Source organism: Pseudorca crassidens, chromosome 3 (assembly GCF_039906515.1).
Source record: "Pseudorca crassidens isolate mPseCra1 chromosome 3, mPseCra1.hap1, whole genome shotgun sequence".
NCBI lineage: Eukaryota > Metazoa > Chordata > Mammalia > Artiodactyla > Delphinidae > Pseudorca > Pseudorca crassidens.
The window spans coordinates 167,325,254-167,339,200 of NC_090298.1; the positions used below are offsets into that span (position 1 = coordinate 167,325,254).

General features: G+C 47.3%; 1 protein-coding gene across 4 annotated transcripts in view; it reads right to left on the minus strand.

Moving 5' to 3' along the window:
- VAV1 (vav guanine nucleotide exchange factor 1) overlaps positions 1-13,947 on the minus strand; it is a 52,533-nt gene that overhangs the window by 14,287 nt on the left and 24,299 nt on the right. For 3 of the 4 annotated variants that reach the window (XM_067733998.1, XM_067733996.1, XM_067733995.1), the window contains 18 exons: positions 10,103-10,219; positions 9,540-9,598; positions 9,352-9,420; positions 9,001-9,109; positions 8,814-8,909; positions 7,566-7,634; positions 7,279-7,382; positions 6,562-6,661; positions 5,724-5,819; positions 5,437-5,505; positions 5,092-5,178; positions 4,915-5,000; positions 4,365-4,497; positions 3,959-4,068; positions 3,042-3,143; positions 2,715-2,812; positions 2,599-2,621; positions 2,377-2,422 (listed from right to left, as the gene is read on the minus strand). In XM_067733998.1, coding sequence (XP_067590099.1) covers positions 2,377-2,422; positions 2,599-2,621; positions 2,715-2,812; positions 3,042-3,143; positions 3,959-4,068; positions 4,365-4,497; positions 4,915-5,000; positions 5,092-5,178; positions 5,437-5,505; positions 5,724-5,819; positions 6,562-6,661; positions 7,279-7,382; positions 7,566-7,634; positions 8,814-8,909; positions 9,001-9,109; positions 9,352-9,420; positions 9,540-9,541 — 1,399 coding nt within the window. In that variant the 5' untranslated portion in view covers positions 9,542-9,598; positions 10,103-10,219. The remainder of the gene's footprint in view (positions 1-2,376; positions 2,423-2,598; positions 2,622-2,714; positions 2,813-3,041; positions 3,144-3,958; positions 4,069-4,364; positions 4,498-4,914; positions 5,001-5,091; positions 5,179-5,436; positions 5,506-5,723; positions 5,820-6,561; positions 6,662-7,278; positions 7,383-7,565; positions 7,635-8,813; positions 8,910-9,000; positions 9,110-9,351; positions 9,421-9,539; positions 9,599-10,102; positions 10,220-13,947) is intronic. The other variant, XM_067733997.1, reaches the window with a different exon arrangement.

The following is a 13,947-nucleotide window of genomic DNA, read 5'->3' on the forward strand; positions in this document are numbered from 1 at the left end:
CTTTTTTTTTTTCCCTTGAAGAAGTTTTTAATATGAAAATACTTTAAATAATTTTTTTGGCAAAAACAGGGAGGGTGGCCACCACCCCATAGCCCATTCCTACATGGCCGTAGGAATCCACTTTGGAAAACTATTTGGCTGTATCCACTAAGGCTAATTCCACTCCTGATAGATCACCAAGAGAAATGAAAACATAGGTCCCAGAGAGTCACAGCCAAGAATGTTTACAGCAGCTGTCTTCACAAGAGCCAGAAAAATGGGCAACAAACCCAATGTCCTCAAGGACATGGATACACACAGCACAAAATACAATAAGCAACGAAAAAGAACAAATGACTGCTTCAGGCAGCCGCACTCGTATGCAGTAACTGAGTCCATGCTGTACAAGTTCATGTGGATGAAGTTCAAGGGCAGACAAAACTAATCTATGATGATAGAGGTCAGACAGTGGTTCCCTCTGGGAGGCGGATGGACTATAGCAGTGAGTATGACCAACACCATCCAGTAAAACTTTCTGTGATGATGGAAATGTTCTATACATTAATCTGAATGGCGGGTACATGGGTGGAAATTCAGTGAGCCATACATTTAAGATTTATTCATTTTATACACCTTATGGTATGTATTTTCTATCTCAATAGAAATATTTCAAAAAAAACAAAACACAGAAATATTTCTATCTCAATAGAAAATTATATATTTATATATATAATGGATATGAGCAAGTGTATATATGTGTACATATATACGACATATATGTATTGGCTATGTTTAACTATATATATATATATATATATATATATAGACTCACATACACTCATATATATTTCCTCCTATTGAGGACATTTGGGTTGTCTGGTTTTTGACCAATAAAGCTGATATATGCATTTTTGTATAAAGCTGATTTTATACATATGTATTATTATATTATATATATAGCATATATATATATATATATGTTCCTACTATTGAGGACATTTGAGTTGTTTCTAACTTTTGACTATTACAAATAAGACTGATGTATCTATATCTAGCTGTAGATATAGAACTACAGCTAGATATCTATGTATCAGGATAGATAGATAGATAGATAGATAGATAGATAGATAGATAGATGATAGATAGATCGACCTGAAACTGAATCTTTACACTGATTCTGTATGACTGTGAGCAAAGAGTTTATTTTTCTTGGCCACACCAAGTTCTTTAATAATGCCTTGCCGTCGTGCTTCCTAGCCTTCGTGCATGCTGTTCCCTCTGCCTGGAACACTCCTGCCTCCTCATCTGTCTGACTACTCCTTACCCTCAAGTGTCCACTTTAATGCCACCTCCTCTGAGAAGCCTTCCCTGAAGGTTCAGATTCATCAGGTCCCCCGGTTGAATGCTCTGGAAAACCCTCTACTTCGCCCACCTCAACTGCAATGACTTAGCCAAAGTCTGTCTCCTGCTACCAGCCTGGGAGCTTTGCAAGGACAGGAAGCACACTGTTTCTAGTCACCATGTGCCCCAGACAATATATACAGTAGATGCTGAATAAAAATCACCCATCACGACTATGATCCCACAAACATCATTAATATACACCAAAATCCAGCCTTTCCCCACTGCCATTGGGCTAAAAAGAATTCTGGCTTGGCCAAACCCTGCATCTCCTGCAACCATCCAGTTGGACTACACTTTGCTGAAACTACTCCATTATGATAAGATTTTGTGATACAGAATCAGTACGAGAAGGGATGAGGTATGCCCAGCCAGCTAAGACTACAGATGGAGTTTGTCAGCGAGAAAAAAAAAAGGGGGGGGCGGGGGGGGCAGTGAATAATAAAAGTGAATGGGAGGGGGTGGAGGGATAAATTGGGAATTTGGGGTTAATGGATACACACTACTATATATAAAATAAACAACAAGAACCTACTGTATAGCACAGGGACCTATATTCAATATCTTATATTACTGGATCAATATAGTAATAAACTATAATGGAAAAGAATCTGAATATCTATAGATATATATAGATATATATATAGATATATATATAACTGAATCACTTTGCTGTACACCTGAATCATTGTAAATCAACTATACTTCAGTTTTAAAAGTACGTATATACATAAAAATGTGAATGGGAGAGAAAGAGCATCTTAACAAGGATTTCTATGTTCTGTGCATCCCCTTCACAGTGTTTGAGCAAAGCTAGTAAAGAATTTGAGTTCGTTATTTATAAATTCCTTTGGGGTTTCTAGGACTGGAACAAATGCTTTATAAGCAGGGCATTATGTGGTCATTAATATAATTGTTGAGATCTGCCCCTGGACCAGCATCACTGAGGCAGACTAGACTTATTTCTGCCCCACACAACGCCCCCTTCTGACTCACCCAGCTCATTCCTCTTTTTGTCTTGAGCCCGCCGATGTGGCTTATCCTGGAGGGAGAGACCAAGAAAGCAAGTATCGCTACCTGTGCCCAGCCTGAGGGCTCCTCAGCCCTTATCTGAGCACCCAGCAAAGAGCCATGCCCACTGCCAAGGGCTCCCGGGTCCTGCCTTCCCTACCCGCCCCCCTGATTTTCCACGCACGGAAAGGAGCATGGGGGTCTTACCTTCTTCATAGTTCCTGCAAAATCTATGAGAGGGTAAAGGAAATACTAGTTAGAATGGGAACCCCCCACCCTCCATGCAGAAGCAAGCCCACCTCCCAACTTCAGTCTCCTGGTACCTTGCCCGTGTCGACCACATGGAGGGACCCTCCCCAGACACTCCTTGTGTGCAGGTGCACGGCACCGCTGGCAACGGTAGCCCTGATAGAAAGTGCCTCTGGGATGCAGGGAGAAGATAAAGAAGAGAGTCAGTGATGTTGAATGAACACAGCCAATCGTTTTACCAACAACATAAAGGGCCCCTTTGTGTTCTCTTTAGAGCAGGACAGAGATGGAGAAGCTAAAGGTCAAAGGAGGGCCTCCCCCCTCCCAACTCAGGGCCATGACAGTCAAAGAGGAAGAGCCAACCCAGCCCAGGACCCAGGTCCATCCTCCCAGACTCCCACCTCAGCAGCATCTGGCAAGCCTTGCAGGACGTGGTGTCCTCAAAGGAAAACATCTGGAAGTCATGCCCGTTGGCAGTGGCGTTCTCGGGGTAGATGTTGGAGCTGGTGAGGGAAGATAATTCCATGCAATGGAACAGGATTCAACCATAAAAGGGAATGGAGTACCAACACACGCTGCAGTGCGGATGGATGAAGACCTCATTCTTTTTCATGGCTGAATACTATTCCATTGCATGGATATGCCCTGTTGTGTTTGTCCATCCATCCATTGATGGACATTTGCATTGTTTTCACCTTTTGGCTGTTGTGAATAGTTCTACAATGAACATGGGTGAAGACAGAAAGCGGATTATTGGTTGCCAGGGGCTGGGAGCAAGGGAAATGGGGAGTGATCACTTAATGGTTGCAGGGTCTCCTTTGGGGTGGATGAAAATGTTCTGGAACTGGATAGAGGTGATGGTCGCACATTGTGAATGTACTAAATGCCATTGAAATGTACACCTTAAAATGGCTATGTTTGGGGAACTCTCTGCTGGTCCAGTGGTTAGGAGTCCGTGCTTTCACTGCCAAGGGCCTGGGTTCGATCCCTGTGGGGGAAATAAGATCCCACAAGCCGCGCAGCACAGCCAAAAAAAAAAAAAAAAAAATCTAAGTTTTTGTTATGTTAATTTCACCTCAAGAAAAAGAAGGAAGAGGAAGGATTTTCAGGCTGGTGACTGAAGCTTACAAAGAGTTGGCATTCTGGTGATGCATACAGCCTTAAAAGACTGTCCCTCTCATTTCCCAGATGAGGAAACTGAGATTCAGAGTGGTCCCATGGCAGAGATGAGACGACAGCACAGAATTGCCTCCCAGATCCTGCACCCAAATGCTACAGTCCTCTGAGGATAGAAAGATGGAGGAGGAGGGTGTCTTACATGGCCATCTCGAACTGCTCCAACCACTTCTTCTTCAGTTCTCGTGTCTTGAAGAACAGCTCATAGCCCTGGGCACCTTGGTCCTCAATCAGGAGGAACATGTGAGTCCACTGCAGGGAAGCAGGGTTGAAAATGAAGGCACCTGCTCGGAAGAGGGTGGGACCACACGCCCATTGACCCTACCACTGTGGGGAGAAAAGGGTCAAGCCAACTACAGCCTGTCTGCTCCCAGGAGAGCCATGCATGGGTTACCATGCAAAGGGCTGCCCAGGAGAAGCAAATACACGTTCACAAATCTCAAATCACACAACACACGCACTGGCATTCCAAAGACTAAGTGGAGAGCTCCAGCTGCACTGAGGCTCCCCAGCACTGAGGTTCCCCAGTTACAGCCTCCAAGCCTCACCTTCTTGTTGTCCCGCTCTCCGGAGGAGTCATCTCTAACCTGGAAGCTGTGCAGGTTCACAAAGTCCTTGAGGTCGTAGGTGTCCCCTCGGCGCTTACAGATGAGCAGAGCTTTGTCGAGCAGGAAGGCGTACCTGGAAGCAGCTGGGTCAGGTGCCCCTGTCGGGCTCCTCCTTAAGTCCCCACCAGCTCTCTGCCTGATCCCCTCCCAACTTCTGGGCCCCCGCCCTGCTGTCCATCTAGGATTCCTGCCCTTTTTGTCCTCTGTGGCCAACTTGGCCATGCCTACCTCACCCACGTGATCCTTACAGGTCCTGCCACCTGTCGTTCTTGGCTCCTCCCACGCATCCGTGCTGGCTCTGCCCCGCCTCTCCATCTAGGCTCCACCCACTGGTCTGTGTGGCCCCACCCACCTGTCTATCTAGAAATAGGGCCAAGCCCCTGCCCAGACTCCACTCCAGATCCGTGTTGGCTCTGTCCACCTGCCTAACTAGTAGCCTGGCCCCGCCCCTGTCCAGGCTCCACCCCAGATACGTGCCGGCTCCGCCCACCTGTCCATCTTGGAGCGCCGCTCCACAGAAGTGATCTTGAGCTCGCCATCGATCTTGGGTCGGCCATAGTGGGCCAGAGACTGGTCCTACACAGCAAACAGGGTGTCTGGTAAGGGGCCACGCAGGAGACCAAACCCCCTCCCCACGTGGCCACGGCCCTGGCCATGCCCGCCTCACCAGGTTCTCGATGGACAGTTGGAAGTTGGTGATCTGCCTCAGCGTCTCGTTGTCACGCTTGACCTCGTTCACGCACTGTGCCAGGTCCTGGGGGGGGGGGGAGAGGGGTGAGCCTGGGCCCCCCCACCCGGCCGGAGACAGGGGGTCAGCCCCCAGCAGCGGCTGGCAGAAGGATGTCACTGTCCCCAAGGGCGACGCTGCGAATAACTCACTCGGCGGACAGGTGTGTCCCCGTGCGGTGGAGGCAGGGGTGGCCCGTGGGTATGACCGTGCCTGCATGGTACTCACTGACTTGAATGCGTATGTGTCTGTGTGTCCCCGTCACCCCTGTGTGTGACCACTCACCCTCATGGCATCCAGGGCCAGCCGCAAGTTCTCCTTCTCCGTTGCGTCCTGCGTGTGTTTCACCAGCTCCTGCGTGACCCACAGAGATGTATATCACCCGGGGCCTCTGCCCTCTCATCCTGGGGAGCCTTCCAAACAAGCCTGGCCCACCAGCTCCTTCCTCCTCCTTCTGCTGTCCGTAGAGGCATGGCCCCCATGACCCCACCCAGAGAGGGGAGCCCAGCCCCCAGGAGCCCTTGCAGGGAGGTCGATGTGCCAAACCCATGCCTGGGCGCCCCCTTGGGCACCTGGAGAAGGAGGTGATATTTGAGGACCCGCTGCATGGGCACCATCAGCAAGTCCCGTAAGGTGAACCTCCCGTTGTTCGCTCGCTGAGAACATTCCTGGGAGATTGGAGAAAGAGGTGAGTGAGAAGAGGTAGAGGCAGGTGGGGATTTTTATAGAACCCGAAGCTTCATCTCTCCCCCAAGGAAATAAGGAAGAATGCCACGGGGTGAGAGGTGGTTTAAGACCCAGGTGGAAGGCTGCCTGGGGAAGAGGTCCAGGATTCCTCAGCTGACGGGGGCTGCAGAGGGGGAGATCGACAGGTCTGGAGGGTCCCCACCGTGGAGACTAAAGAAGCTGATGGACGGCACACACAAGCCATTCCTCAGCATCCCTGCCCCGTCTGTGCTCCCACTAGACACACGGGTCCAGGGTGGGGTTCAGTCCAGGATCAGTGCTCGGCCCAGGATCAGGACTTGGCTGGGATCGGGGTTCTGTGTGAAGTTGGGGTTCAGCCCAGACTTGGGGCACAGCCAGGGTTGGAGTTCTGGCTGGGGTTCAGTGTGCCCTCAGAGTTCAGATCAGGGTCAGGACCTCAGCCTGGCATCAGGGCTCAGCCCAGAGTCAGGGTTTAGCTGGGGTTAGGGCTCAGCATTCTGGTCCATCTCCTCCTGGTTCATTTCTCCCAGTTGGCTAGTCAGTACCACCCTCCCCAAATCTTCAGCGGGCCAACTTCTGGCTGGGCTGCAACAGAAAGGGATGCCATCTCCAGCTCAGTTTCCTCTCTACTGCCCCTGGAGCCTGGGAAGGAGTGGGAGACACACACACACACACACAGAAAGATGTAGGCCATCCCCCCACCTCCAGCTTCATCTGCACATCCTCCCGGGCTGTAGCCACACGGTCCAGGTGCTTGCTGGCCGACTCCACCTGGCTGCAGTAGCGGCCATAGATGAGGAACCTGCGGGAAGAGGACATGTGGCCGGGGAATGGCAGCTGGCACCAAGGTCAGGCAGATCTGGGTGTCAGTCCCAGCCCCACCTCTTCCCAGCTGCATGACGCTGAGCCTCAGTCTCCCTGTCTGTAAAATGGTCATAACAATGGCACGCCACACACACACACACACACACACACACACACACACACGTGGGGTTATTATAGCATTAAATGAGATAAAGCACAAGAAGCTCTTATCAGAGCACCTGGTGTATCGTCTCTGCTCAACGTTCATTTATTTAATAAGCATTTATTGATCACCTACTGTGTGCCAAGCCCCACGTTAAGCACTTTAAGCGTCAATTTACTCCATCCTCACCACAACCCCAGGAGATACGTTCCTGGATCACACTGATTTTATAGATGTGGAAGCAGAAGCACAGAGAGGTTAAGTGACTTTCCAATGCCACACAGCTCTCAAGAGGAAGAGCTGGGAATTTAACCAGAGATGGGCAGCCCCTTGCCCATGAGCAAAGAAGGAAAAGCCCTCTCTGTCCAGTGGTCTATGAGGGTAGGGCCTCCCAAATGCCCACTCAGGGCAGGGTGACTTCCAGAGGTCTGGGCTGGCCAGCTGGGTCTCACCTCTCCTTGTATTTGATGAAGACCTGGTAGAGGGTGGGTGCACTGGGGCTGGCCAGGGCTTCCTTCAGCTCCTTTAGGAAGTGGGTGTGCACGCGAAGCAGGTCCTACTCGGAGAGAGGGGTAAGGGCTGGGGCGGGAGCCTGGGGCTCGGGCTGCCGGGTGGGAGAAGGGTCATCCACCCACCCTATGTCATTCATCTTCCACACCCCACACTCCAGGGACAGGTGAAGCCAGCAGACCATCCCCACTGGACAGAAGTCTGGGAGGGCGGGCATTGGTCAGTTCACCTCAATGTTGATGAAGATGATCTCAACGTCTTGGGGTTTAAGGAACCGCTGCAAGGGCTTCATAAAATGCTGTGGGGGGGTTGGGGGAGACAAGGATGAAGGATGAAGGAGTCCCAGAGAGACGGGGAGGAGGAGACAGAGACAGAAAGGGACGAACAGAAACACAGAGACTGAGCAAGAGAGAGAAATGTGTAGAGAGAAAGAGACAGAGGCAAGGAAACAGAAGAGGAGAGAAAAGGGAGATGGGAAAAAAGTCCACACGAAAACCTGTACCAGACGGTTCAGAGCAGAATTAGTCATCAGAGCCCCAAGGTGGACGCAACCCAGATGTCTGTCAAGGGATGAATGAATAACAAAATGTGGTCCATCCATGAAAAGGAGTGAAGCACTGACACACGCTACAATGTGGATGAACCCTGAAAACATGTTGTTCAGTGAGAGAAGCGAGACACAAAACACCACACGGTGTATGAGTCCATTCAAATGAAATGTCTAGAATAAGTAAATCCACAGAGACAGAAAGTAGATTAGCGGTTGCCAGGGGCTGGGGAGAATGGGGGTTTAAGGGGTGATGGCTAAGGGATATGGGTTTTCTTTGGGGGATGCTGAAAATGTTCTCAATTTGGGAATTCCCTGGCGGTCCAGTGGTTAGGACTCCGCACTCTCACTGCCGAGGGCCTGGGTTCAAACCCTGGTCTGGGAACTAAAGTCCCACAAGCCGCGCAGTGCAGGCCCCCGCCCACTCCCCACCAAAAAAAAAAAAAGAAAGAAAAAACTGTTCTAAAATTAAGCAGTGGTACACAACGTTGTAAATCAACTGTACTTCGTTAAAAATGTTAAAATAAACTGTGGTGATGGTTTCACACCCTTGTGAATATACCAAAAACCATTAAATTATAGATGTTAAATGGGTGAAATGTATGGTGTATTGATTAAATCTCAATAAAACGGTTAAAAAAAAGAGATGGCCAAAGGACAAAGAGGAACTAGAGAGTGAGAGACGGTAACAGAGATAGACGGACAGAGATGAGGATACAGGAAAAGATAGAGACAGGGATAAAGAGACACAGAAGGAGAGAGAGAGAAACAGAGGAAGAAGTAGGGAGAGACACAGAAGGACCAGAGACGAGGAGAGACAGAGCAATACAAAGCAGTGGGGACAGGTAAGAGCCCCAGGCCCGCATGGGACGGATGACGCCTCTCCGCTCCGCGCATGCGCATGGCAGGGGCGGGGACTGAGCATCACACCTGTTGGATGGAGCCCAGCGTGTCCGTGTACTTCTCTTCCGTCTGCTGGATCTCCCGCAGACAGCAGCACCGCTTGTCATACTCTGTCATCTTGGGCTGAGAGCGGAGAGGAGAGGCCGGTGTTGGGGTGTCCGGGGCCGCGCCCCACCCATGCACCTGCCCCGCCAGGCCCTGCTCTCCAACACACCGGCATGGGCACCGGCTCTGTGCGCATGAGGTCCTCGTACACCTCGTCGCCCTCCGCCTCGTCGTTCTCCACGCAGTCGTACAGGTCCTCATCGTCCTCCACCGTGTCGCTGTGGAGGCGGAGTCAGGCAGGGCCAGTGGCTTCCCCCAGACCAGGGACCCTTCTGATCCCCTGGGGCAAGGTGCCGTCCCCTCAGACCCCCTGGGGCAGAGCCATGTCCCCTCAGACACTCAGAGCAGGATGCTGATCCCCTCATACCCCAGGGCAGGGTCTTGGTCCCCTCAGACTCCCCAGGGCAAGGTCCTGTTCCCTCAGACCCCCCGGGGCAGGGTCGTGGTCCCAGACACTCACTCGATCTGGTCGGACAGGCCACTGTAGATGTCCTCGTCACCCACGCTCTCCTCCTCAGTGGGGAAAGGCCTGGGGGAGCCAAGATGGTGTAAGCCAGAGGCCAGAGGGCCAGGTGGGGAGGGAGCTTCCAGGAGGAGGAGTATTGGGGCCAAATGGGTCCAGAGCTGTTGGCTCAGACAGTTACTCACATGATCCCCTTGTTCTGGGCAATTGGGGTCCAGGACAGAGCGGACAGAGTGTAGATGACCTGTGACAAGGACGAAGGCTGCTCAGCAAGCCCGTTGCCCACCCACATGCCAGAACACAGCCTCCAAGCACCTGACCTTGAGGTTAGATCCCATGCCCCTGGGAGCCTAATTTGGGATTTTCCCACCTTCCCATTCCCCGACGTCAGCATGTCAGCGTTCCTTTAACTGAGCACCCACCACTTGAACCCCTTTTTCTATTCAATCCTCATAATCACTCAGAGAGGATGGAGTGATATTACTTCCAAGTTAGACAAGGGACTTAAGGCTCAGAGAGGCATGGCCACATATCTGAGGTCACACAGCAATCGGTGGAGCAAGGACTCAAACTCAGTTCCACATGTCCTAAGCCAGGCTCTTTGCACCTGGTGTACAGTTTGGTCTGGCCCATCAGTCCTTCCCCAGTAGCCTTTGGCTTGCCCAGTGTAGACGTTCATGGAAATGAATTGAAACCCAATCTTTGGGTTCTCAGTGTCCAGCTCACAGGCAGCTCCGTCCCAGCTCACCTTCCCGAAATCCTGCACATCAAAGAGGTCAAAGGCCTCAAAGAGCTCACTCCGCTTGAGGCCAAACTTCTCATAGCAGGTAGACAAGAAGGTGCGAATATTCTTGAGACACAGGAACTGTGGAGAGATAAATGAGAATGGACAAAACATAATGGAACCGGGGAGAAGCTGACCCTTGGCCATCTGGCTTGCGGACTGGCGCAGAAGAGGAGAAAGAAAGCACAGGTCCCCCACCGAGTAAAGATGAAGCTGTACCTGAAGCCAGTATACCCCTGAATCCTTTTTTTTATTGAGGTAAAATTCATAAGATATAAAGTTAACCATTAACAGATAACAAAATGTGGTGTATACATACCTTTGGAGTGTTACTCAGCCATTAAAAAGGAATGAAATTTTGATTTCTGCTACAACACAGATAAACCTTGAAAACTATGCTAAGTGAAATAAGCCAGACACAAAAAGATGAATATTGTATGATACCACCTACATGAGGCCCCTAGAATAGGCACATCCGTAGAGACGGAAAGTATGGTGGTGGGTAACAGGGGCTGAGGGAGACGAATAGGGAGTTCGTGTTTAATGGGGACAGGGTTTCTGTTGGGGAAGATGAAAAAGTTTTGGACATAGTGGTGACAGTTACACGACATTGTGAATGTATTAAACGCCACTGAATTGTACACTTACAAATGGTTAAAATGACAAATATTATCATTTTATTTACATATATCAATCATAAATCTTTATATAAAATATATTTCTATCATTTTACTTATATATATAATGATAAAAATTATGTATAGTTTACCACAATAAAAAAGGTTAACCATTAACCCTTTTATTTATTTTTTTAATTAATTTTTACTGGCGTATAGTCGATTTACAATGTTGTGTTATACATACATACATATATACATACATATATATGTATGTATGTGTGTATAACTGAATCACCTTGCTGTACACTTGAAACTAACACAACATTGTAAATCGACTATACTTCAATTTTTAAAAATCCAAATAGATAGATAGATAAATAAAAAAACAAAATGAGTAAGACCATAGAAGAGCTGAAATTTAACTCCAGAACGGTGTGAATCTGGAGTCCGTTTCCCTGACTATAGCGTCAATGCTTTGCCTTGCATGCAGTGGAAACCAGCATGAGCTCCTGCCACGTGCTCCATTCCCAGCACTGTCTATATATTGTTTTAAATTTATGTATTTTTATTTTTTTTAACATCTTTATTGGGGTATAATTGCTTTACAATGGTGTGTTAGTTTCTGCTTTATAACAAAGTGAATCAGTTATACATATACCTATGTTCCCATATCTCTTCCCTCTTGCGTCTCCCTCCCTCCCACCCTCCCTATCCCACCCCTCCAGGCTGTCACAAATCACCGAGCCAATATCCCTGTGCCATGCGCCTGCTTCCCACTAGCTATCTACCTTACTACGTTTGTTAGTGTGTATATGTCCATGACTCTCTCTCGCCCCGTCACAGCTCACCCTTCCCCCTCCCCATAACCTCAAGTCCATTTGTATATATTTAAGGTGTGCAACAGGACGATTTGACACTTGCCATAGTCGCCATGTTTTTGTGTGTGATGAATGCTGTTGAAATCTACTCTCTTAGCATATTTACGGTGTTACTAAGTACAGTCACCACGCCTGTACCCTAGACCTCTAGACTGACTCATCCTATGTAACTTCAACTTTATACCCTTTAACCAACGTCTGCCCATTCATTTCCCTACCCCCACCCCAGCCCCTGGTACCTGTCCTTCTACTCTCTGCTTCTATGAGTTTTACTCTTTCTATATAGGGAGATCAGCTCACCAAAATTAATTTAAAAATTAAACAGGACTTCTATGGTATGTGTGATTCAGATATATATTTTTTGTCAGATTCTTTTCCATTATAGGTTATTACCAGATATTGAATATAGTTTCCTGTGCTATACAGTAAGTCCTTGTTGGTTATCTATTTATTTTTATTTATTTATTTATTTAGGCTGCGTTGGGTCTTCGTTGCTGCGCGGGCTTTCTCTAGTTGTGGCGAGCGGGGGCTACTCTTCGTTGCGGTGCGCGGGCTTCTCATTGCGGTGGCTCCTCTTGTTGCGGAGCACGGGCTTAGGCATGTGGGCTTCAGTAATTGTGGCTCACGGTCTCAGTAGTTCCGGCTCACGGGCTCTAGAGCACAGACTCAGTAGTTGTGGCACACAGGCTTAGTTTCTCTGTAGCATGTGGGATCTTCCCGGACCAGGGCTCAAACCCATGTCCCCTGCATTGGCAGGTGGATCCTTAACCACTGAGCCACCAAGGAAGTCCCAGGTATCTATTTTATATACAGCAGGGTGTATATGTTAGTCCCAAACTCCTAACTTATAGAAATGTTTTTATTAATTTAAATGTTTCTTTGTATTCCTAGCTTCTTGAAAAGTTTTTGTATTTGCTCATTTTATTGAATCAGGAATGGATATTGACTTTCATTAAGTGATTTTAAAGATCTGTACAGGACGATCATGTGTATTTTGTTCTTGATTCTATTAATGTAGTGAGTTATATTAATCGAATCCGCAACATAAGCCTTTGATTCTTTCCGAATGACTCTAAATTTTTCTCTGCATTTGAAAAAGGTAGAAATGAGTCACATGTTATCTATGGGCTCTAAAATGTAAGTGTAAGACCCTGGTTATAATTTTACTCAGTGTCATTAATTCCTTTGTATCTAAAAATTATAGATTCTTGGAGGCTATTCTGCCTCAATATTTGTGGATGCTTTTGCTAGCACGCATGTGGCCACATTTAAGTCAGGTCAGAAATGATTAAAATGATGAATAAAGGGAATTTATTTTTAAATTTAAAAAAAATATATATATATATCATATTTATATGAGAGGTATCATGGAATCCTTGCAACAATCCTGCAAAATAATTATGATCATTATCCTTGTTTTACAGATATGAAACTGAGGCAGGGACAGGCAGCTGGGGTGCAAACTCAGGCAGCTGCATTTATGAATCAATTCAATACACTCTGTTCTTTGTATCTGTGAATCTCACACTTTCATCTTCAGATTGTATCTTCTTCTCAATTACTGCCACATCCACAGCCTACCTAAGCCATTCTATGTGGAGCATGGACTTTAAATTAACTTTAACATAAATTAATGTATTTAAGGAGAGAACATCCTACTCTCAAAGGAAACCAGATTGAGTGCTATAAGCAGAAGCCAATGTAAAATAAATATGATGTAAACAGTGTTATACATCATATTTATTAGCTGGATCCTGTTGCTTGCCCAAGGCCTGTTCTGTCAAAAAGAGATTAGCAACTATGGCAGATGCATAAAAGACACAGTAGCAATTCAACATCCATTTATGTTCAAAGAAAGAGAGGAAAAAGAACTCTTGGCAAAGTAGGAATGGAAAGGAACTTCTGTAACCTGATTAAGAGCATCTTGAAAAAACCTTCAACCTTTGCCTTAAGTCAAAAGCAAAACATTATACTTCAGAGCAAAATGCTGCAAAGATTTTTTTTGAAATAAGAACAAAGGTAAGGGTGCCCGCTGACCATTCCTGTTAACTATACTAAAGATCTTAGCCTGCGTTGTAAGACAAGACAAAGAAATAAAAGGAAAGACAGAAAAGAAAGAAATATCAGTACAATGCTCATTTTTGCAGACACTACGATTGCCAACATAGATAAGCCCAAAAGAATATACACATAAATAACTGGAATTAATAAAATAGCAATGTTACTGAACACAAAATCAACACACAAGGTTTACTGCATGTTGGTACATCAGCAACGATCAATCGGAAAATGTGTCTTTTTTTCAAGATTA